This window comes from Corvus cornix, chromosome 1, assembly GCF_000738735.6.
Source record: "Corvus cornix cornix isolate S_Up_H32 chromosome 1, ASM73873v5, whole genome shotgun sequence".
NCBI lineage: Eukaryota > Metazoa > Chordata > Aves > Passeriformes > Corvidae > Corvus > Corvus cornix.
The window spans coordinates 102,929,971-102,955,593 of NC_046332.1; the positions used below are offsets into that span (position 1 = coordinate 102,929,971).

The 25,623-nt window shown below is 38.5% G+C and overlaps 1 protein-coding gene across 8 annotated transcripts in view; it reads right to left on the reverse strand.

The window, feature by feature from the left end:
* Positions 1 to 25,623, reverse strand: part of SH3KBP1 (SH3 domain containing kinase binding protein 1) — a 214,638-nt gene that overhangs the window by 23,081 nt on the left and 165,934 nt on the right. For all 8 annotated transcript variants that reach the window (XM_039551240.1, XM_039551251.1, XM_010394472.4 and 5 more), the window contains 4 exons: positions 12,644 to 12,745; positions 8,635 to 8,686; positions 4,814 to 4,894; positions 2,225 to 2,387 (listed from right to left, as the gene is read on the reverse strand). In XM_039551240.1, the coding sequence (XP_039407174.1) occupies positions 2,225 to 2,387; positions 4,814 to 4,894; positions 8,635 to 8,686; positions 12,644 to 12,745 (398 nt within the window). The remainder of the gene's footprint in view (positions 1 to 2,224; positions 2,388 to 4,813; positions 4,895 to 8,634; positions 8,687 to 12,643; positions 12,746 to 25,623) is intronic.

Here is a 25,623-nt window from a genome sequence, read left to right on the forward strand (position 1 = left end):
TTGCAGAGTCAAGGCCTTTTCTGCTTCTCCTCTCATCCCACCAGCAAGGAGGGTGGGGGTGGACAAGGAGCTGGGAGGGGACACAGCTGACCCCAACTGAAACCAGAGACATCCCACACCACATGGCATCACAGTCAGCATTTAGAGCTGAGGGAAGAAGGAAGGGGGGGATGTTTGGAGTTAGGGCATTTGTCTTCCCAAGTCACCACTGCAGGTGATGAAGCCCAGCTTTCTAGCGGACAGCAGAACAGCTGCTGGCCCATGGGATGTAGCAAGTTTCTTTGCTCGGCTTGCACATGCATCATTTGCTTTACCTGTTAAACTGCCTTTGTCTTAACCCACAAGTTTTTTCACTTTTGTCCTTCTGATTCTCACTCCCATCCCTTTGCAAGGGAGTGAGTGGGTGGCTGCGTGGGGCTCAGCTGCCCAGAGTTAAACCACAACAGGTCAGCAAAAGTTCTGCTGGTTCAATTTTTATTCTAATTGCTTTAGTCTTTTCAGATTTTGGAAATGGATACCAGTAGACCTTAAGATAATTACTATCTTATTAAACAAACAGATTTAAAAACAAAACACCTTTACTGAAGTGACTGCTTCCATTTGAAGTTTCATATTTCTTAATTATCTAAGCAATTCAAAGTCTTTTCCATTTTTTTCTGTGCTAGACATAGTGAAGTTTGGACAATTAAGAACATAACAAGGTTACTGTTTAGGTGTGCCTTTTGCCTTTGATAACATGAAAATTGAAATATCTTTAAAAATACATGGTTACTTCATGCAGTTTTGTACTTAGAAAAGGAAAACACAAGAGCAACAAAATACCCTCCCAAAATTCTAAATGCTAAAAATTTATAGTATGTTTAAAATTTTTCAGGCAAAGGAGAAAACAAAAGAATAGCTACTCCATTGCATGCCTTCACCAGTGAACTGAACACTAGGTTATGTATTGATCTTTCCAAGATATCACTTAGCTAAATCTGAAGATTGTAGTAAATACTTGTATTTCCAAGTATGCCCAGGTGATCAGCAGGTATAGACTGTGTTTTGGAGCAACTGGACAAGCATGTTCAAAGCCAAGTCCAAAAGAAGCTGTGGCAGTAGCACCTGGATAGAAGGGTAAGTTCTCGGAGATGTACAACCAAAGCATTTCAGTAAGATGAAACTGGGAGCACAAGGTAGGTGCCTTTTTTTCTTTTAATTTGCCTCAGATTTCTCACTGAGAGCATTTTTTTATTTAACCATATGTGGAGGAATGAAGGGAACCAATGTCTAGCACTTCACTCTACTCTAACCTATACTCTATTCTGGTATTTAATTCACCATTACAATACTTGAACTCCAGAAGTTCAATGGCAGATAATTTTCCTAACAGTACAATAGCAAAATTATTTCCATGCCTATATTCTAGTATTTCTGCAAGATGCACAGCTTGCCCATTTTAGGCAACTGCTTTTATTCTGGTTTTCATCTAACTCTATTCATTATGCATAAAGGAAATCTACAGTGCACAACCCAGATGCTGATGACTAAAATGTAGCCACCTAGACTCGATTAGGACTACAGTCAGGCCTTTAATTTCTGTAACCTCTGTTCTAGCAGAGAATAAGCGGAGTTGTGTTGGCAAGTCCAGTTTCTCAGTGCTCCTCAAAGGCTGTAACCACCTCTGATAAAAAGGATCATGTAACTGCAGAGTGACAACCAACATTAGAGCATAAATATTTGATAGCACTAGTCTGCAGCGGTACCAGCTAAAAGAGCATTCTGAGAAGACACGTGTATTTTGCTAAAATTTGATCTAAAATGATCAAAGTAAGCAGACTGAAACCAGGCTGACAGTATTTGAAATGTGCATTGTCTAATGCTATTCCTCAGCACAATCCAAGCTTTTACACTGATTTAGTGCCCAAGCTAAGCTGCAACAATTTGAGGTAAACTAAGAAAGTCAGCATCAGAGTAACATACTGATATTTCCCACACATTTTGCACTGTTGCAGTAATAGTAGAATTGAAGTGTGCAGAAATGAACTAGTAATGAGCAGTCTGACTGCTATTATTGAGAAGATAGTTATGATCCAGCCAGATGACTACATGGATTTTCTTTTATCTTCTTGTTCTTTAAATACAGTTTACTGTGAAATAAATTGTGACATAAACTGTAAAATCTAAATTTTTTAAATGTGTGTTTTTTCCACTAATCCCAAAAACATTGGACAGAAGAAAATACCTTGCGTGAGTCACAGGCACAACTGGTCTTTCTGGTCGTCTCGGGGGCAAGGTACCAGGTCTATTCACAGCGTTGGCTTTGGGTGGCCGAGGTTTCTTCGGAGGTATAGCAGGAACTGAAGGCTTCTGCAAGTCTAGCTGTTTTTGCTCTCTCTCTGATCTTTCTTTAAATCAATCATTTCCAGAAAAAGAACATGGATATTATTAAGTGGAATTCATTTGCACTCACAAGTCTACAATTAAAGAAGAAATCTTCAACCGTAGATAGATTGTATATAAAGAAAAAGCTTATTTCCTTTCCATTTCTGTTCTGAATCATTCTTTATTTATTTATTATATATATTTATTATTATATATGTTTGCCACAAATCAGTTGTTCAACCTGCCTGGCTGTTCTGCCTGCAACTCCCCAGCCAAAATATGTGCAGTGTCTTAATGGGAATACTATTTTTTATTTTAGTAACTTATTGGTTTCTGACTGTAAAGTACAAGAATGGCAAGAAATTACATACCATATGGTACAATTTCCATGAGCACAACTTATATTAAATTTTAATATGAAACAATATATTAATTTATAAGATCACAAAAATAATTATGCTGGATATTCTTAACATCTCTTGGACATTTTTTTTTTGGGGGGGGGAAGCATGATTCAAGTGAACTGCAGTTAAGTGAAAATAAAATACAAGCACAAAAATTTAACAATGTGTAGCAGGATGTAAACTCCTCAGAAAAATCAGACCTATTATTTAGGTTTTAAGCACAGTCTTATATGCTGAGTTTTTCAGCTAGCCAATGAAAACCTAGATCATTTGCAGAACTGATTATGCATAGTTAGGGAGTGCCACCATGTTAATATCCAATGCCAAACACTCATTGCCTGTGAATATGTAAAGTACAATACACATGAATAACTCGTCTAAATAATATGCTCTAAATTCCTAATACAAAACAAACATGTAAGCATGTTTGCCACACCAGAAAAGGCCTGATTTTTCTTAAAGAAAGGACAAAACTCTCAAAGGGACCAAAAGTCTGCTCTATATCATACTATTTCAACACCCCACTTCCCTTGACAATGCTGGCCATGAATATGCCATGAATGCTACACCTCTGTATACATATAAGAGGTATTGGGAATGTTACAGGGTATTGCTTAATCGGTTCTACATTTCAGTCTGAGAGGATCACAGAATAAATCCCCAGAAACGCAATGTACATTAGGTTTGGAATAGTCCATTTAGTGACTATTGTTCACAGGCAATATGCTTTGAGCAGATGCAGTCATCAGATCCTCAGTAACACTGAAGCTTTTCCAGCATGCTGTGTAATTTTTGCACACTTAATCCTACAACAATTTATACTGCTCAGTGTCCAAGAACTGAAATTCTATGAGGGACAGGCTGGGCAGTGTGCCAACACACAGCTCAAAGGATGTTCCTGTGCCACCCCTGCTGCCACACATGAGCGATTCCTGCCACTCCCGGTACTCCTGAAATGTAGGCACAACTCCTACAGCATCTTTTCAATGTTTAGAAAAGTTACAGATATTTATAGCCTAGGAGAGTAGCATATTTAAACTTCCTCTGCTGTTTTAGCAGTTGGTTTTCTAAGTTCGAAAATGGAAAGCAAAGGATTTTACTGCTAAGATAACCATGAGAAGCAGAACACATAATCAAAAGTAAACATATGTAGAGGAAACAGCTAAACACTTGTCAGATCACTAAGATGTATACCCAGAAACAGATCTTGGTGCAAAATCTGAAGGTTCTGGCCCTAAATTATAACTGGATATTATGCATTTAGTCACGTGCATACACGTGGCTTTTAAAAGGCTGCAAGTTCAAATACTTAGACATTAAGAAATCCAATAAACACACTTGTTCATACAATCTAATAGTCCACTTACACATAGGAAACTTGACACCATCTTCAATTAGAGAATTGATGTAACTATTTTCCTGAGACTATTCACAATTCACAATGAGCACAATGAACCCATTAAAGGTTTAATATGCTTGTCCCTGCTCTGTGTGCTACTGTGTCCCATTTCTCGCAATGTTCAAACACAGCTTTGAAGAATTTTTTCATTTCTGCACTGCCTTGCCTGTGACTTTTGTGGCAAAGATAATGGTGTGATTCATAAGCATTAATGACTATACCTCCACAAAATCCCTTTGTGATGCAGGAAAACCACCAACCCTGCTTTCAACTAGAGAACCAAAGCAGATAGATGTTAAGAAAAAAGTACACGCTTATCTGGGGTATTTTACTTGATCGAGCACCTGGGTTTTACAGAGCACTGGGCTTTATACAGCATTTCATGTATTGAGAGCAAATCTCCCCTTGACTTCAGTTGTGGCTGCATGTACTCAACAGCAATTGGGTACAAGTGAACACCCTGAATTTAGTCCATAAGCAACAATGAGAGCCTTTCCAAAATGCCTGTCATTGCAGTCTATCAGAGTGGAAAACAAACATCCCAACAATACACTTAATGGCAACAGAGAGTGGGAAATGAGGATGTGCATTGGTTCTATTTCCCTCATCTCTCTGCAGAGAACAGGCAGAAAAGCACATTTCATACCTTTTTCTTCTGTTCGATTAGGAAGACATTCTGGCCTTTCAGGTGGTATCTTTTTGATTTCATGCTTTCGATCTGTGGTCCCTGTCAAAGACAGAAAAATTTGGAATTCTGAACAAGCCAACAAAACAGCATAGACAGTAACATAAGATTTAATCCTGCAATTTCTTAGGCTTTTTATATCCCCCAATTTGAAAATGTCTTGCTAAAACTGAATAGAAATTTATATCAAATATTTGCCTGCACCACAATTACAAATGTCTTTATAATCAAATTCACAGTTTCCAAAGTATGGACCACAAAAGAATAGACTCTTTCAGACTAATCTGTGGACAAAAAAAAATCAGTAACTGCAGATTTTTAAATGTGGACAGATCCTTTATCATTACAGACATGCTTAAATGAAGAGCAACTCAACAGTGCACAGAAACATTAGGAATAAATCAATTAACTGGGCAACGTCAAGAGAATACCTGATAGAGCTGAATATACAGAGCTTATTTTACATTAAATTAACCCATCCCTCTCCTTTTTCTCCACTACTAGTAGCTGTTCACTTCCACATATTAGAAGGAGGAGAAAAGCAGTGCTGGCAGCATTCTGCATGACTACTTTAACTGACAGCTTTTGACCTGGAGGTGTAAGCCCCTGGCTACTTCTGCCTCTGTTCAAGAGGCCCTGACATATGGACTTCTGTTGCTCCAAGAAATATGGGAACTTGTGGCACCAACACAGGGAAGATTTTGCAAAAATTTCCTGGCACATGCAAGATAAAATCTTCTAATCCCCACGTTATAAGAAATGCTTTACTGGATATTGGATTTGTTGCATTGGCTAACCACTAGGTGCTAATGCCATTTCAACTTAGTAGTGTTGAAAACCACTTTAGGTAACACTATTAGCATTTCAATAAAAATTACAGTAGATGAAATCCAAGAAAAGCAGAGGAGGCAGGGCAAGGAGCACAAGGCAATTTTTTGTTTCAATCTGTTCTATTATATGCTGTTCTCAAGTACATTTACATTTTCTGAATGTGCTGTTGCAACTCCCTTCTGCAGCTGGTTCCTAGAAATCAGTACTCATCAGTGGTGATCACCAGCCATTGTTTCTTTACCTAAGTGTGTTGTTGGACATGCAATACTTGTGCCACTTATCATGCCAATAAATAATACTAAATTCTCATTTATGGTTGGGTTCAATGATCTTAAGGGTCTTTTCTGACCTGATTCTATGAAAAAGACTTCACTCCTGAGAGGAGAAGGTGTTGCTGCAAAGCAATTGAAGCCTTTCAAAACACAAGTTATACAAAGCACAAGTCAACATACTGATAATCTTGCACACACTAGTGTGTTCAAAAAGAAAGGCACGTAGGTCTATATACCTAATTACAGTATGATTAACAGTCATCATTAACACACAGAGGGACATTCTCAGGCCAAGTCTAGAAACAATGAGCCTACAACCACTGAGGAGCTCCTAGACTCAGGTGTTCTCTCTACTTGGATTGTGACCCCCCAAATGAATCAACACCCAGGCAGGCACCATGATCCTGCCTTAGCTCTCAGGTGACAGTCACCTGCAAGGAAGCTCTGGGGAGCTCTGTATCAGCTCCCAGAGGAACTCAAGAGTATTCCCACCCTTCGGTCTGGACACAGTTGTATTGCTTACCCCAGCTACCCAGTGAAATGCCTACTGTTTTTCAATGACTTTTCAATGCTTTTCAATATATAAGGAACTTGTGCTCCTAAATTTGGCTCTCCAGTTTTCACCTTGTTTTGTAAACTAGTGCAGCACAGATGGCCCTGCCAGTTTACTGCTGTGGAGATTATAAACTTCGATCTCCACTATAATACAGACACTTCTTTACACATATTCCACTTCTACTACAAAGACCAGTTCTAATTCTGTGTTTTGATTTTATCCTTGGCACCAGAAGATACTAATATTTAATTATTCAGGCTGCAACTGACAGTTTCAAATTTATTCATCACCCTATGACTGGTCTAATATGCAGAAGCATTATTGGAAGTTGTTACCTACTATCAACAATAAGACCTGACATGGAGATGTATAATCTCAGTGGAGAAATGATTTGACAAAGTAGAGGATGTCAGGATGGTAATAAACATAGGATGATTTTCAGCTCTAAATATTTATCAGAAGAACTCTTGTGCCTGATCAGCCAGGACAGTCAAAAACTGAGTATGAAAAGAAAGAACTGCAATAGTCTTAGCTTTGACATAGACTTAGATGGCCTTCCGAAAATAGGCGCATTATTCTGCTATGGTGACACAGTTAAAGTGTTGTATGTGAGCAGGTACATATTAAAAGTGTTATTCTCTAATTATAGCAATATAAATTGAAAGAAATACAATGTTTTACAGAGTTTTTACAAACATGTCAGGCTATAACATCAGTTGTCACTAAGACATCGTTGTTATCCAACCACCACTAGATGGCAAAGTCATACTGCTCTCTCTGGACACTGTTACTGATTAAAACCAAATTTGTTTTCTTGAGTCTCAAGACAGAGTGAAGAACAAACCATGGATGTCAATAAGAAACACAAATATTTATGGTCCTGATTCTGTAGTCAAAGAACTGCATGAAAAATTCAAACTAGTTAAATTATAGCATATTGATTCACAGTAAATTGTATATTGGTGTAACTTGCACTTCTACTAGGAGCTTAAGTCTGTAGGAGAGGAAAATTTACTTTTCAAAGCACCAAAACCTGAAACAAGTCACAGTAACAAGAAAACTATCTGGAGAGATTGGACATATTTGTTTTGGTTTTTAATGTGTGCCAGCAGTGGGGGAAGCAATAGTGCTGCTGCAGAGTTTCACAAACTGACTGGACTTAAGGGATTAAAGAATTCCAGCCATAGTTATGTTTCCACCACAACTGCAATCCAAATGAAAACTCTGAGAACATCCCCTGCTTTGTGATTTGTATTTTTACATGAGTGGAACCGGAATTCGGTTTCCGAGTTCAGAACTATCAAGTGTGTAGATACTTTAACTGTTTCTAAGTTTCATGATAAAAATAAATCATGCAGGCACTTTTGAAAATTAGTATCAAGAGGTCATTTTAAAATTAATAATGCAAGTAAATTCAGCTCTCAGTATCTACACACAATTCAGTCTAAGATATCACAAAATCAATTTTGCTAGCACTCATCTGTTCAGAAAACAGAATCAGCCCCTTTAATACATTTGCAACACTTATATCTTCATAACATTCAGGGTAACTCCTTTTAGCTTCATACTTAGGGCTATAAAGGTATTGAAAACCAAGAATCTATGGCCTAGAACCTGGAACAGCCAGCCAGATCCAGCTTTCATGCAGATCTGCAAGACTTAGATTGCAGCTCAGAGGAGGCACTGTATGACACTATTTTACAGACATGATAAAAGGCTCTGTGTCGCTAGAATAAATCAGATCTGCAGTGAATGCAGTTTCCTCCTGCAGGTATTATCAGACTCCACATACTGTGTGTGTGTCTGTACTGCAGACATGCATACAATCAAAGAACCAAAGAAATTCGAAAAATTGAAGTATCACACTTGCTCTGACTTAACATGTTTGAGGGGCAATACAGGTTATTTTAAAATGGTATAGATGGTTGATTGCAATACATTTAAAGCACACCACAGTCTTTCAGGGTTACCAACTATTTGCAATTTGATTGCAATTTATTAGTTGTTGTGTAGACACCTGCATATCAATTTTGATACAGATGAATTCTATATAAATTTGAATACACCTAATTTAGATTGAGATGTGCTCACTGACGCGCTGTACAAAATCAACTGCTCTTTACCTGATCCTTGTTTGATGACAGGAGCTGATGGAGGTGGTGGTTTCTTCGGTCTCTAAAATTTAATAACAGAAGAAAACAGATTGCTTCAAAAGGCCCGTAAATCTCATTCATACAGAGGCTGGAGTTAATAATAAAGTGCTTGACATTAATAATTACAAGTCATGAGACTACAGATCTGTCACATATTTCTCCTGAAATAACTTCATTAAAATGAATTTGAAGAGAGAAAATAGCATTGACAAATAAAATATCATTTTTATACTTTTGCAATTGAAATGTCCTGCTGAGGGGTTAAAAAAGTTCATTTTATGTACCTTAAGACTGGAGGAATACATGACCTTTGGTCTAATGAAGAAGTCTATTTCCTTAAAATTTAACCTTGTAAATATTCTTACCCATTTTGGAAAAAAAAAAAAAGCGAACACAAAGAAACTCTCAGAGACATGTGACAAAACCTGAGGTATTTTCAGACCCATAAATGAGGCAAAAATGCAGAACCCAGGAAATACAGCAAATGCTACATTTTATTCACTTACTACCATATGTTTAGAGTTCCACATGTGAAAGATCAGAATTTTAGATGTTTGGTGAAGTGAAACAAATAATTCCAACTAATCTGTCCTTTTTTTAACTTATACATTCTCTGTTATGATGGTTTTCCTAATAGATCTGTAATGGTAAGACTGAGAAATATGACCACCAATGGTTCTGGAAGTGCCAGAACAATTTCTTTTCACATGCAGGCTGGGGGAGCGATGGCTTTTCTTCTGTGCTGATGTGTGTGAATGCCGACACAGCACACGGGCAGTCACCATATGCATGTTGGAATGAGTAAAAAGCCAAATGGAGCATGATGCTAGATCAAATGACATACTTTATCTCTCACTTTAAAAAAGCCCCAACAAACTATCAAGATTATTGAAAGCAAATTCTAATCAAAAAACCACTTTTTTTTTCATATGTCCATCCTTTTTTTCTGAGAAGGACCTTCTTTCCTTTGCTACAGATAGATCACAATCACTTTCACTACATTGCTCCTATGTAGCAATGTCCATTGTCTTGTGGAACAAATGTGGAATAAAATAATTTTTCCAGATATGCACAGCTTTGCCAAACTTTAATCAGCCATTTAGGCTAATATTTTCTCTCAAACTCTTATTGATCCCTTCCCTTCCCCCAATTATTTTCTATCTGCGACAGCTTTTGAGAAAGATCAATTGCTTTGTTCACTTGCAGTAATTAGTTCAGTGTCCGTCCTAGAACTCTCAGATCTTGGTCTGAGTGTTGAAAGAGAGCAGGTTTGCTGTGAAGGCTGAATGCTTGCCACATGCCCTTCCAAGGGATCTCTCTCAAATCTAGCAAATGTTTCATTTCTGGAGAAAAAAAATACCAGTTTTTGCACAGACTGGGTAAGCCTAACATCTTGAATCTCAGAGTTGTTATCCAGAAACCTTCAAGTTTCTTCTATCACCTTACCCTGACCAGACCACCTGCTGTCATCAACCTAAGAAAGCTGTGGCCAAGAGCTCGGGAGGTCAGAACGATCTTCTCCAGACTGGCTGCCATGGGCCATTGTCCACAAACAGTGAGTCCCTTAAATTCTCAGAGACAATTCCACAAGTATTTGGGCAATGTGGTTTAAGGTTTAAATGCAGTAAAGTGAAGAAAAATTTGGAAAGGAAATGAGACAGAGACAATGTGATAGGCATTAGGAGTTCTGTTGATAATGGCTGCAGAGTGAAATAGTTGATGCTGAGGATCCAACAGCACAATATAGGCATTTGGGGTTTTATTGTGGAGTGGTGTGAGACTGATCCCATTGACTGTCCATACATCAGCAGCTGGAATCTAAGAGATGCACTGCCTTAGCACATCCTTTGGCTTAGTTCTCAGCTGTAAGGAGTCTAGGTTATGTCCCCTGAGATGTGTCTTCCATAGCATAACAAGTGCAGATGGACAAGTGACAGATTCACTACAAAGTCATTCCTGATTAAAACTAAAGCACTTATGTAGATAGACACAAAGGAGAAAGAGTCCTACGGTTCATTTGACAAAGTGGCTTTAACTGAAAGCTGAAGATGGCAATGCATTGTTTCAAAAAGGCAGACCAAGGTCAGAAAGGGTGTAGTGTGAAAGGGCCTTAAAAGACTCCTTAGGGAAACATGGAGAAGCAAGAAGGATTTACAAGGGTCTGTGGCTGGATGAGGTAACTGAGAAGGTGATGGAGACAGACTAGAAATTAAGACAGCAGAAAGGACTGGTTGGACAAGAAGAGAACAGAACTACAGAGCAGGGACAAAGAGTAAAAGGGGAGGGAAAAAAAGCTGTATAAAGAAATTTGGTGTAGGGATAGAAAGTAAATCCAGATGGTGATCTGGACTCATGTATTGAGCTCAGGGAAGAATCCTGTAATGGAGACCACCTGGGAGATGGAGATTGGGACTAGGCACCGAATAGAAAAGGCCTGGAACAAATAGGCATGTGTGGTAAAGAGTCAGGCTTGGAAAATTGGGGACTGAACAAGGAGAAGGGAAGAGATCCCAAGCTTTTTTTGAGCAGTCAGAAGAACTACTGCAACAAATACTTTCAGACCATGGGATGGAATCCAAGGTTTCTGGATCACATCAGAAAATACCTGAAAAAATCACTGGTAAAGTATTTATCTCCTTCCCTTTTAGCACTGATTCAAGCAAAGACAGGCGGTCTATAGTCCTACCAGTTACTTAACGCAAGTGGCCAGATCTGTGGCATTTCAAAAATTAATAAAATTTTATTCTCCACAGTTAGAGCAAACCTAGCTGCAATTTCCAAGTGTCTGAATATCTAATTTGCTCAACAAGTTATACACAATTGTACTCTAAAAATCACTTTAAAGATGCATAATTTTGAAGTTCAAAAAGATGGAATAATTACACCACAAAAACTGGATACCAGTAAAGATTTTTTTCTTCTATAATAGGCTCACTGTGTCTTCAGGTTTTTGATTTCTGCCTCTTCCAGAAATCACCTTCTTTTATTTTTAGGCCTAAAGCCAGGATATCCACTCTGCTGTGGAATTGCCTTTTCATCTCCCACAGTTTTTGCTGCTCTTCTACTTTAATTTTCAATAATTATCATGTTAGCCTCTGTCAGTTGTTTAATACTTGCTTTATTAAGCCTTCCAAGTTATTTAAGTTTTGCCTTCGGCATCCAATTTTACTGCCAAAGAGTGAAGCTGGGCATCAGAAAGTTTTGGTTTTATCACAGAAGGATTACACTGTCACTGTGAAATACTCATCAAAAGTCTGATTGCAAGCTTGTAATATCCCACTGATGACTCAAAAGGTTCCTAAAAATGGAATGAACTTTTGGGGGAAGTAATCCATTCCTTTATTCCAAGAAACCACAAGATTTCTAAATATTGTCTGGCAAATAACAGTGCCATCTTTTTTAAATAAATAGGAGCTGAAAAAACTTCTGCATTGATTTTATACCTTCTTTTTCAGTAATTCTGAGAGGTAAAGAAATTTGCCTCTGAGATACCAAAAGCTTATTATTTTTCAAATTTCATAGTTAAAATCTCACCCTTTTTGCTCTGGAACAGTGCTTGACTGCTACCCATCAGCATGCAGGTGATACTCTAACTTTCTATATTCCACCACAAAAACAATGGAGAAGAGTTAAGAATTATGGATATTGTTGCATCACATGACGCAGTCCTGGGACCTCCAGTTCCTGTCTCTCTGAAACTTGTAGGACCCAGGGACAGAGGGCTTTCAGAGCAGCATAGTGGAGATGGGGTGACTAGATGGGTAAATCAAACCTTTCAAGGAAACTCCATAATATGACTTTTCATGCCACACATCTTTTTCACGAATTCTTTCTAACCCAGGAATTTTTTTCCTTTATGGTTTCATGCTATGAGATTAGAAGTCAAACTTTGTCAAAATTACATATCTGAAAGAGGATTTCTTTCAACTCTACTTTCGTTCTGTATTTTCAAGTGAAAATGAAAGAATATATTGCTTACCTCTTTTTCAAAATCTGAAGGAAGTAGCTTGACAAAGTTATCTGGAAAGACACCTCGTCTGCCATTGAGTTCTCCTTCCCACCAACCCACATCAATGCAATCCTACAAAACAGTAAAATAAAATGAACACCACAACGTCCTTGTGCACTGAACAGATTTGTGAGCTGAAGTACTCTTTTGCATAATGTCTTGCCTGTTTGGTAGAATATGACAATTTGCTGGAGTGCCAGGTTAACAGGGTAATCTATCAGATTAAAACTTCAATAACCATCCTGCATTTCATTATCACACAGAGAAGCTAGGAAAGTACAATGAACATGCTGTAAGAGCTCAAGACCCTGTCTGTGTCTAAAACAAAATGCTAGTTCACCATTTGATCTATTAAACAAGTCAGTATTTTGAGCATGCATGACTCTATGTCTCTCTGACTTCATTCTGCAGAAAGACAATAACTTAATTAAACCTCATACATCAAGAGATGAAAAAGCTCCCTTATTTCCCATACTTTCAAAATAAGCTTGACACATTAGAATTATTAAATTCCATCACATTCCAATTAATAAGGCATTATACACCTGATTAATATCAGGCATCACCTTCTTTTTCTGCAGCATTTCTGAGCAGCACAATGCAGAGTGTTTAGCAAAACAATGTACAGATAAATAAGTGAATAAGCAACATCAGTGAGTCTAAATGATAAAAAAATAGTACAGTTATTTTGGTTATGAATAATAATAGTAACAGAAGCCACCTTTTAGAGAAGGTTGAAATTGTTCCTTAAGTCCTCAGTGCTCCATATTCACTTTTTTTTATGTATGTGTTTGCTACATAGAACAACACTTCCTGTTGAGATTTTCCACATGCTTTTTTCCTGAAAGCTCAAGCCGAAACAGCTCAGCTGTTTTCCAAAACACAAATACAGGAAAGTCCCCCATTGTCTGCTCAGTCTTAAAACCACTTCAGCCAATTTTTGCAGTTGGCTCAACATCAGGCTGGCCAACCTTTCCTGATTTCCATAAAATCATTTGTTTCAGCTGCTAAATGGATGACAGAACAATGCAGGTTAATTTAGTGAAGTGTACTTAGTACCAAGTCTTAAAAATATTGTTCACAATGACAGTGCTTGTTGGTATTTTTCTGTAAGTTACAATAGACAATCACTGAATGATATTTGAGAGAAAACTGACTAGCATTAAACATGATTGCTTTCATGCTTTGAGGGTGGTTTTTAGTTACTTTTCTGTTCTAGACTCTTTATTTAGCTTATTTGGTCTCCTGAGTATGTGCTAACTAAACACACCAGCTAAAGAGCCTAGTTTCTTACATGATCTCTGTTTTGGTGTGTTTGGCTTTTTCCCTTCTCCTATCTCAGTATTTTTCTTTGATGTAATGCAGGCAACTAAACAATCCTTTCATTATTTTTTTGATAATTTTTTCTCATGCCTAATCTTTGCTTTTCTGTATTCTCTCTTCTCTTTAGCAGGGTGGCTTCCACCAAGGGAGGATATTTTCTAGGCCTTCCCGCAGTTATTCAGGAGGTATTTACAGGCTCTGTAAAACCTTTGTTAATGAGCAGGGATGATTCTTGACCAGCTGATGTTTTCAAAACATCTGCTGAGTATCTCCAGGGCTGTCAAAGGCTCCATGAAGGACCAAGATAATCAGCCAGTCACACATGGCACGGGCAGGCACTGTGCAGGATTCTCCCCTCGCTGTGGAGCCAGCACCCCTCATTGCTGGTGTGAAGGCGCTCTCCCACACGGCTCTATCTACGTGCACAGCCTAATAATCCATGCACTCAACTGTTCTATCACATGGTGTGTTTTATAATGCCCTCCACCCCTACACCGTTAATCTAAAATTGCCTAAACATTTATGACCCAATTTAGATTTTGCAAAATATTAAGAATAACTCAAGCACCCAGAGGTGAAAAGCTTATGCTTCAACTGATTGCACAGCTTAGTGCTAGCTAATAATCCTGACTGAACAGCACAAGACATCACATATATTCTTTTTAGGTCGGATATTTTTACGCTCTTAGGAAACCCAAATATTACTCCTACTTCTTCATTTTATTAACACATGTGAATTTTTTGTTTGATGCTTTTTTTAAAGCTCATTTGTTTTCATGAAGCTGTTGTTTGTGTCACACATCCATAAATCCCAAACAGCTGCAGATTTGCTTTTTTTCCCCTCTCCAGCTTGTCACTCAGGCTTATGCAGCCAATCACCACGACAGATTTTCATACAGTAAGTAAATCTCTTTAGGTAGTTTCTCTTTAATTTTCTCATTTACTTCACTTGCAAGAGGAGGCTTATGCATCACTGAGAAAAAGATAAAGAGATTTCAGAAGTTAAAAGCTAGTGATGAGGTCTGCTGAAGAATCTCCATGGTGGTGCCCTCCTGCTACCCACAACTTCAGGCTTGCCATGCCCCCCAGCACCCTCTGGAAACCAGCCTAAGGTGCTGGTAGCAGGTAGGTCTTCACTGTGGGACAAACCAGCACACAAGCACACCTGAGTTACAGCTGCACAAGCTGCCGCAAGTACTGACAAAGGGCAGAGCTATGAAGCACAATCAAGGCAGCGTGATCAAAACTATGTGTCTGCTTGTGAACACTGAGCAAAAACCACTCCAATTCTTCCAGATTGCCATCAGCCATGCAATCTTAACCATAGTCTTTTTTAACATATCTTCATGTGTTCAAGTACAGCAAAATGGCTGTAATTTCAAAATGCAAATTTTATAGAAAAACTGTCAAGCAATCCAGTATCAAGATTGACAAATCTTTATTAACGACCCAAAATTTATTAACAAACTAAATGGATCTCTGCTTTATCTCCATGCTATCTTGTCAAACTCATATAACAATGTAAACAAACAAAAAACAGATGATAAAATATCCCCAAAGTCCTTTGAAAAAAAATGTATTCCAAGTACTAAAAATGCATTTTAGTTTCCTTTAAAAAGAGAAAACCGACAAAATATTTACGAAACTGAAGAGTAAGACATGGCAAAAAAGATACTCCAGGTACTGGAGTTCATCAGGTTAGGTGCTAGCTGGGTCAACATTTAGCTACGGTAAAAATCAGCTCCTACCAAAGCTTAATTCGGAGACTATACCCATGTTCTCGTTGCAGTGACACTGCAATCAAAAATTTCAGAGCAGTCCATAGCTGGTTCACATTGCCAAGTCTGCTTTGATTGTTCAGGCAGAGGCAGATTAACGAAACAGGGAAATTAAAAATCTTGAGGGAGATTTTGGTATTTTCTCATGAAAATACAAATCTTGGGTTTATCCTCATTTCCAGTGAAGTAAAATCACAAAGCAGTTTAGGATGAAAATGACCTCCAAGATCAATTCCACCTCTAAACCATGTCCCTAAGTGCCACATCTACATGTCTTCTAAATATTTCTAGGGATGGAGAGTCAATCACTTCCCTCGGCAGCCTGTTCCAGTGCTTGACAACTCCTTTGGTGAAGAAAGTTTTCCTAGTATCTAGTCTAAAACTCCTCTGGCACAACTCGAGGCCTATTGCTTGTAACTTGGGACAGCCTCACACTGATTATACCACGGCACCTGGAAATGTGGACAGTCACAGAGGAGATGTTCCTGCTATGCTGGGCAGGAACTTGCTGCCATTGCCCCCTGTCCCTTCAGTCACTGTGTCCAGCCAGGCAGAGCGAGGATAGAGAATCCTCCATGTCATGCATCCTGTCTGCCCATTGTCTGCCCGCTGGGCCTGCTCCAGGGAAGGCAGGGTGTGATTCCAGCTGTCACATCCATTTGAAATCCATTCTAATTCCAAGCTCAGCAGTTCCCAAATAAAGGATAAAAAAACTAAATACACTGGATTTACCAGCAACATTCATTTTGTGCAAAGTATTTGGGCAAAGAATTGGATAAAACATAGTGAAGGGAAAGACTGAGGTGTTAAGGAATTTTTGAGAAGAGATGTTTCAACTTTATAAGAAATAAATATTACACAAAATATAAGGTAGTAAAATGTCAGCCTGGGCAGAAACATTTACATAAGTCAGAGGAAAGGATAAATGTGGGAGAAATGGCAACTACTAGAAAATCAGAATTTAGCTAACTATTGTCAACATGTTGCCAAGAATTTTAAGAGTATGCACAAGTGAACTAAAAAACATCAGTCCTTTTCTTGACGTGAAGAATAAGAAGAACTGTTCTTCATGGAAATAGCAGTGAGACATGCAAGCTGTGAATAAAATTGGAAGAGGGAATCATCTGGAGAAAACAGATTTTTTTTTTTTCAGAAGGGAATGTTGGAACAACCTCAAAAAAGAAAAAATACAAACCCAAACAAACGGTAAAACAAGAAAGGTAAAAACACAGCTCCATTCTGAAACTTACGTCTGTGGTGACTAAAAGGGTAGGACCAGAGGAGAGGGAAAGAGAGAGGTATGTGAGTAGACAGACCAGCCAAAAGCCATACAGAGATACTTTAACATAGACAAAGAAAGTTTCCATACAGAGCACCAGATTTATCACACTGTTACTGAATGGAAGTGAAATACAGTGAGATACATAAGTGGTGTTGGCAGCACAAGATCATGGCTTAGTCACCTTCTAGCAGCTGCAGTGATCCTGCAGCCACTCTCACAGCGACAAAGAAAAGTCATAAAATAGTAGAGTCATGCTTTCTCCTCTTCTGGGTGAAAGAATCATGACATTGCTTGGTCTCTCATGCACACAGTATCCTACATTAAAAGGTTTCTTAGCAGCAGAACTACCGCTCTTGTATTAGAGCAAACACTGTGCTGTTCCTTCCCTGGGTGCTCTCAATTCAACAGGAAAAAAGCAGAAGATAGTGGAGATTGAACAAAAAGCCCCAGCATAAAGCACCTTATGCTCCACAGTCTAAAACATACTCCACTCTGCACAGAAGCAGCTATACCCAGACAGACACTACTGACTCGACACTGGCCCATGTCATCTCCTCAGCTCAGGAGTCCAGCTGCTCACCAGACAAGAACACAAACTTCCCTTCAGTCAAACACCATCACTGGTTTTCTTTGATGGTAAAAGAGGTGACAATGGAGGTGGATAAGGCAGAGCTGTCAGTCCTCTTTGGTACCTGATACCACAGTCAAGACCATGAAATGAAAAGACTCAAGTTCATACCTGGCAGGTGACATGTGTCTCTCATGCCAAGTTGTGTCCCAGCTACAAACTTGGTGGTGACTGATTACCCCACTACACAAACATGACTGACCTCTCCCTGCTGGAAATGCTTACAGCTTCACAGCCTTTCCCTCTGCTGCAAGGAGGCAGGAGCTTCATATGCCCCAAAGACACAGGGGAGTTCATATAAAGGTCTCACTCTTAAAAAACCAGACTTGGTTATTAGAGATGGGTTTATTTCTGGCCCACACTGCTATTTGCACTCTAGGCCTGAGCCAGATGAAGGGAACATGAGGGAAACCAACACTTTTGCTGAAAATGCAAAGCAGCACTTCTGGTTGTGAACATATTTATAATAAAAGTCTACTATTTGTATTTTTTTTCATTATTTTGCCAGGAGTCAATAAAGCATGCAAAATTACTACAAGTTAAATGTCAGACATGCTCCTGTGTATGTTTTCTTCCAAGTACTGTGCATTATTTTACCTTTTTTTTCTATTTTTTTTCTTTAAGCCACTTACAGGTGTGTTACTGTATGCTACGAGACTGCTCTTAATCACTCAAATAAAAACCTGTAGCTACTTGGCTCTGGGTTTAATGTTCATTATAATGTGTTCAGAAGCCCACTGGACATGTATCTCGATCATCACTGCAGCCAGCTGCAAGTGCATCAAGATTGCTCTCTCCAGCATTAGCAGCCATCTGATATTGGGAATCTACCAACAGCTGAGGAATTTCTGCAGCTTTACCAAAATACAAGGAAGCCTGAGAGGAAGCAGGCATCCACTGCTGCAACCATGCTTTCCACTTCACTTTAGGGGCAAAGATGTTTTCTGCCTTTTCTTCCAAAGCAGCCAGGCCTTCAAGGCAGCATCCACTCCCCTCCTTGCTACCTTTGGAAGGACTATTTCAGGGAGTGCTGTGGCCCAAGTTCATCTCTCCACTCCCTAATCTATCTTCCAAGCTGCCCCTAGAAAAGAGGGAGGCTTTTGTCAGTATAAGTAAATGAGAGATTTTTTCTATTCCCCAAGGTCACAAAATGAGTAATAAGCTATGTAATTATCTCCTCTCCTATCCATGACTTGAACTGCAGCTGTGTAAACTCTTGAAGAAATACATCTGAAAAAGGCCAATCTTCTCATCTGTAAATAGGACTTCTGTTTTTCTGAGGGAGCTGATTGCTGCACAGTCTGGTCCTCTGAACATGATGGTACTTTGCAATACTGCTAAAATATGAAGCTGTAGTTTAGGCATCAACCCACAATTGCTCGATTTTTCAGCTCTTTGATTAAAAGTTTTTGATTCAGAAACATTTCATCATACAGATTTCATCATTACAGCTAGGAGAGAAAGCAACACCAAGAACAAGAAAAAGCAAGCCTCCAGAAAAGTATATGTGAAGTGTATACTGTAGTGTCTGTACTGAAATACACCATAATGGTGCAGGGTTGGAAAAAGTAAAATTTTTCTGGAAATCTGTAGTTCCTTACAAAATAATAATAATAAAAATCACATTATTCAGAAAGCCATGAATCCCTCTTATGCTTGCACTGGGAGCTTTCATGTGTCAGCTCTGCTGTGCTGGCAGCCTCCCATTAAATTACTGCTAACCCCTTTGTAAGCAATCTCTCCAGAAATCTTTTGACAACAGCTAGCCAACCTCGTCATTTAAAGAAAAACAAACCACCTTTAATGCAAACAAAACGTGTCTATTGGACTTTTCAAGACATACACACAGAGATACACGTAACATACAAAGGCTTCTGAATTTGAGGATTTAAGGCCTCATTGAAAGACGAATCTGGAGGACAAGCTCTCCACCATTCAGCCCACCCATGCAGGGCACCTGTGGGGCCTCCAGGCTTGACTGCAGTGCTGGGGCCAAGAGGTCCCAACTCTCACAAACACTGGAGAAGGTCACTGGACAGGCTCTGTGATTTTCAAACTGTCCTTAAAAACACATCAGATCTTCATTAATACAACCTCAGCATTTGGGGGAAACAACAGAATCATGTTAAATCTGGGTGAAAAAAAGCATTTTAATAATATTAAAATATCTTTCTTTAGAAATTCTTGCTACATTCAGTGTCATGGTGCTGAAACCAAGACAGATCATTTTCAAAATCCAATTTTATTTTAAGAGTTAGAAACTAATTGATTTTAGAGTCTTCATCAGTTCTCATTAAAGTTGGTAAAATATGTATGAATGAAGGAACGCATCTCTCTAGAGGCTTACATTACACTCACGTTGTGCTACCTAGGACTTCTCCAAATGATCAGTCCAAAATTTGTTAAATTCTGTTAAAGAAAATGGTTATGATTTAGAGCATCTGGTTAGTAATCAAGTACTCCTTGGCAGAAACATGATTTTAAAATCTGTCAATTAGACAGAATGAATCTCTCAACAACTACCTAATGAGAGAGAATTTAGATAAAAGAGACAGCCCAATGGACAATAAATTCATCTTCTGAAGCAGTCCTGGAGAAAACCCATTTTCCCTTTACATACTTCTTGCAAATACACGCAGATTATGAAATATTGAAAGAAAAGCATGAAAGGAAACCTCTCAGTCTGGCTCTGTTTGGCCCCTAACCCAGGGGGTTATCCTGCTCAAATCCTTAACCTATCCAAAAAGCCCCAAGTCCTGCATGGAACCTTCCCAGCTCCTGTCAGTCCTCATGCCCAAGACACACATCTGATGATGCCAGTTGCATCTTTTAAAGCTTAAGGAGTCAAACAGGAAGATTTTTATTTATCCATAAGCTCCAAGGCTCTATTAAGAAATTCCCATGTCAGCACTGTGTGGAAGGAAACAGGAAAGATAGTCAGAAATTAGACATTATTTCAGCTCTGGTTACACTACTCTGTCCAGGCTGCGGTTTTTACTGGAAGGCACAACAAGAAGACACCTCTCCAGAAGACAAAGTCTGTGCGAAAATTTGCCCCAGTTATTGAACTCTGCAAAAAAGAAACTGGCTGGGAATAATGAATGACCTGCAATACCCAGGATGTTAGAGCAGAGGATCTAACAGAGCAGATGTATTTTTTTCTGTTAAATCTGTTTCAGGCTAGGTCTAACCTTTTGACTTTACATTCTGTGACTAAATAGTTTAATCAGTAATGAGGCTAAAAAGCTTTGATGAAATATTTGTACAAACAAGAAGAATTAAGTTGCTTATTGAACAAAACAATCTCTTCTGAGGATTCACTTCATTTGCAATGTTCAGTCAGCAGAATTATCGTGGAGAAATAAATATGTTCCACATCATAAAACTCTAACACTCCAATACTGAAATTAAAACTAAATTAGCCAATACAAACATGAAAGGTGGTGCTAGTAATAGACATAATTTATGCCTCTGATGAGCCAAGATAAAATATTTACGTAATTACATTTTCTGTATTTAGAAAGATTATAAAAACCTAGAAAAAAACATTTGAAGGATTATTTAATGCTATTACTACTTAGATGGAAGACATCTTAGGACCAGAGTCCTAATTACAATTACAAATTACTTGGTACTCTATGTGCATTTTTACTTCCCCTTGAAATAGTTTTCCCTACCCTGAAAAGGTTGGACTTCAGCTAACACCATCAAGCCAGCAGGTGAACCCAACATTCAGAATAAAAGAAAGGATGAAGCTAAGCAGTGAATCTAAAGCCCACACTGTGAGCAATAATCACAGTTTTTCAGACACCTCAGCATTTCAGCAATATCTTTTCTAAGTAGAAAAAAAGATTCTTTCCTTTTTTATCTCAAAATATGTCACCTTTTTAGATTAGCTTGGCTGTGTTAAACATACTTACAAACAAAACACCCTTCAAATGATGCAAACCTCGAAGCATTGCATGCATGAGGGATCCTGCCACTTTACCTACATAGCTTGGCATGAACTTACATCTGTCAAAATTCAAATTTGGGACTTCCCATGAACAAAAGAATCCCCTTCTTTTGAAGGCACTGTTGGTTGGTTGTTATTACCACAGTTGGTAATAACAAGAACAGGAAAAGAGAACTTCAGTGTGTACTTTAAAAAAATATTATAAATATACTGATGAGATCAGCATTTGCACGCTGGCTGTTCCTCTCTCCCTGGACTAATCACAGGCTTAACAGCTTATTTAAGTGCTCAGCTCAAACATTTGTGTTTCAGTAATGTTTCTAAAGATACCAATGAAAAGTAAGCTGCACCTGGTACCTGATTAAACATTGTCAGGCTTTGTCTCTACACAGACCTAAGTTAATGTTCCACTGCTAATTGCAGTAGCCAAGAAATGCTGCAAGGTATGAATAAGTGTTACAGAAATTATTTATAAACATTTAAAAGTCTCGGCCAAGGACAAGGTTCAAGCAAGAGGAACTACTCCCAGTCTGTTTTCCATAATTTACTGATTATATAAAATAATTTTAGAAAATGAACACATTTATTTATTTGATTATCAGTGTGCCCACAAGTTTTATATAACTGCTTTATATCGCTCATTTGAGGAAACACTCATGCTTCCGTGCAATGACACAAGTGTTACCCCAGGCACTTGCTGCTCACGTTGGCAGTATGTCAAACTGGGCTCATTTTGCAGCACCTATCCCAGCTGCCATCATTCATGGCATCGTGGCTTGAAACCCAGAAAGAATCCAAACCTCCTAATTCCTATTAGTCAAAACCTACAGGGGAAAGTTTCAGGTCAGGATAAAGCCACCTTACTGCTATGCCAACCTCTCAGCAAGCTGCTGGGGCAGTCCCACTCCTCCATCACCCTTCCCTGCTGACACGCCCCTGTGTGTCCTGTGGTTGCCAGATGCGAGGCAGAAGGGCAGGAGAACCATCCCTTTCAGCAGCCACCGACCATCCATCATGTAAAACTGCACCCTCAGCATGCACAATACGCAAAATAATTTCTTGTATGGAATCAGCAGTGTCGCTACAAGCAGCTTTACCAATCAGAGGAGGAGGCAGGACGTCCTGGGGGAAAAACTGGTGCCAAGGGAAGTAGTGAAGAGTAGGGGACAAGGAACACAGAAAGCAGATTAGGTACAGCTGCTAGGTCTGGCCAAAGATGAATAATTCATGGATATCTCAGGAGCCTTTATCATACTGTTCTTTCTGAGGGAAATATCTATTTATTTCCAGAGGCAAGAAGTAAGTGCCTTTATTGCTTACATGCTTCTCTTTAAACACAAAACATGAAAAAATCTTTCTTAAAGCTATCATAAAAGCCTTCTTAAAGCTGGGCATTATTTAATGCTTACTTATTGTATTCCTTTTAGTTTCTGTATGCAAGATTGCTGCAGAAGTTACAAATGTGCAAAATATCTTGTATTAAAACCCCAAAAAAGGGCATCTGCATGTCCAAATATTCAGTGTCAACAAAAGTTCATTCTGCTGCTCTGACAGAAAGCCACTTTTTTTATTTTACTAAACCAGATCATACTTTCCCCTGCATAACCTAAATTTTTTTGCATGGTTATATTAGTAAACTAATTTCTACAAATGAGCTTAAAGCTTGATTTTAGCTGTCAATCAATGAAAAACAAAATTACCTATCATGAAATATGACTACTTTTTTCCTTTCTTTCATAGGAAGAAAGAGACAATCCTAAACATTATTTTGAAAGAGACAGTCTTAATCTACCACATTTCTGCTTGGAAAATTTCTGTTTTCTCACCAATTAGATGTATTTTAATGACCTCAAATATTATCATTCTGTTGGTTTGTTCTTCTCCATAGAGGGGGAAAAAGTGAAGATTTCATCTTAATAAGGAAGAATTAGTGATCCTACCTATTAGCTCATATTTAAAGAAAAACTTAATTTCCATAGCCAAGGTTTGCAAAATATGTGTGTGTTGTTTGTAATTAAAGGCATACAGAAAAATTCAGTAATGAACAAAACCCCACAGAAACAATTTCTGGCAACAGAGATTTCTATGCTAATGACTCCACAGCCCAGCAAAATGTTTGACTGAGTATCAGCAAGTGTCCTTCTCTATCACACTGTCTGCTTCCTGCTCCTTCCCCTGCTCACGGCCTCAACTCACTGGCAAGATTCTCGAACATAGCACTTACTAATTTCATCCCTTTAGGAGCCTCCTGCATCCGTTAGAGCAGCTGTTTTCCTTCACAACCCTGCCCAGCTGACTTCGCCTTGGCAATCACTCCGCTAAAGAAAGTGCTCTGGACAATTACCTCCCGCACCAGGATGAGCATTTAAAGATGTTGTAAGAGAAAAAAGCAGTAGAATTGTTTTGGCAAAAGAGCCACACTCGACTAACTGCCTAGAAATACAGGCAGGGTTAAATTAACAGCCTTGTGGCTACCCCAAGGATTGGGCAGTATTAAACACTCTGCATAAGGACAGATTCCACAGGGACTAACAGAGCACCACTGCAACAGTGACAAAAGGACATGATGAAAGAGACTATCAAGACTGAATCTCGTTGAATTGTTTCCTTATACTCTTTGACTCACCTGTAGTTACTTGTCTATCTTATCACTTTACTGCATATGCTTCAGGGCAGGAACTCACTAAATGTACAGCATTTTGCACCACAAAACTTGCAAATCTCACAATAAATTATTAACAATAACACCAAAAGCAAATCCAAGCTTTGCAAAAAGTGATTGCCATTATGCTTATTTTTAAAACTAGGTTTGTGGCTCTTTGCTCCTCCGGAACAGAAGTAAGCTCTACAAATTGGGTTGCCATTAAATATCTGGATTCTCATTAAATATCTAGACCAGATAAACCATCATGTAGGTTTTTCACTAGTGATTATGCTATCGTGTCTTTCATGATACCAATGCACTTACTTCACTAGTACTGTTTGAATAGCGTCAGCACAATCACCTTATAAACTCAGAATTAGCAGAATTGCCCCTGATACCGGTACTGTCCACTGCTACTCTCATAATAAAGGTTCAGGTGAGGATATCCTTCTGTTGCTTTCAGCTTTTCAAACCTGCAATAATTTTTGAAGCAGGTAGTTTTATTTATCCAGACCATTTTCATTCCTGGGAACAAAGTGATCTTTACTGCCTAGAGCTCAGGCAGATTGATGCACTGCAATGAAATCTTCCACATCCCTGCAAACAAAACTGCTTTTGAATGAGTGCACAGCTTCCAGTGTGTGCTTGATGTATTTGCTTTGAAATTATGTAGCATTTCTATTGGTTCCTCACACAGGTCGTTTTCTGTGTGCCAGTGAAGTCTTCAGAATCCTATGCATTTTGTCATAATTTATCAAAGCTATTAATAAATTTGTAGAAAAGTAGCTCTAGTAGCTATGTCTAAGAGGGCTAGAATAAAAAGTCCTGTAAAATTTTCATGATGACAGTTGAAAATGTCACATGAATCTTCTGCTGCTTAGAAGAAACTATATTTATTACAAATACAATCTCCAAAATGAATATTTGAGCATGATAAAAGACCCGTTTGCCACTCTCTTTCAGCTGCAGGGTGTAGTCATTACCAGTGTTCTTGCCCATACCCAAATGCTGTCAGGAATATTTTGAAGACATTAAAAAAAGTTACCTAAAGAACATAAATATTTGACAATACAAAAATAACCTACAGTGTCAATCTCATGGCCTCTTGCCATTCACAATTTTCATCTTATGAACATATCTAATCATCAAAATGCACAACCATCACCTTAACTGTACAAGTAAAATTACTGTATTTTGCTTTTTATTCTCTTTCTTTCACAGATGTATTTTTCTTAGACTCCTTTTCTGCAAAGCAAAGGCACCAGGTCTATCAGTTTATTGCTTGAAGTTCCTACTTTTATGTTACAATTCTGAGCAATATTTTTGGGTCTTTTAAAATA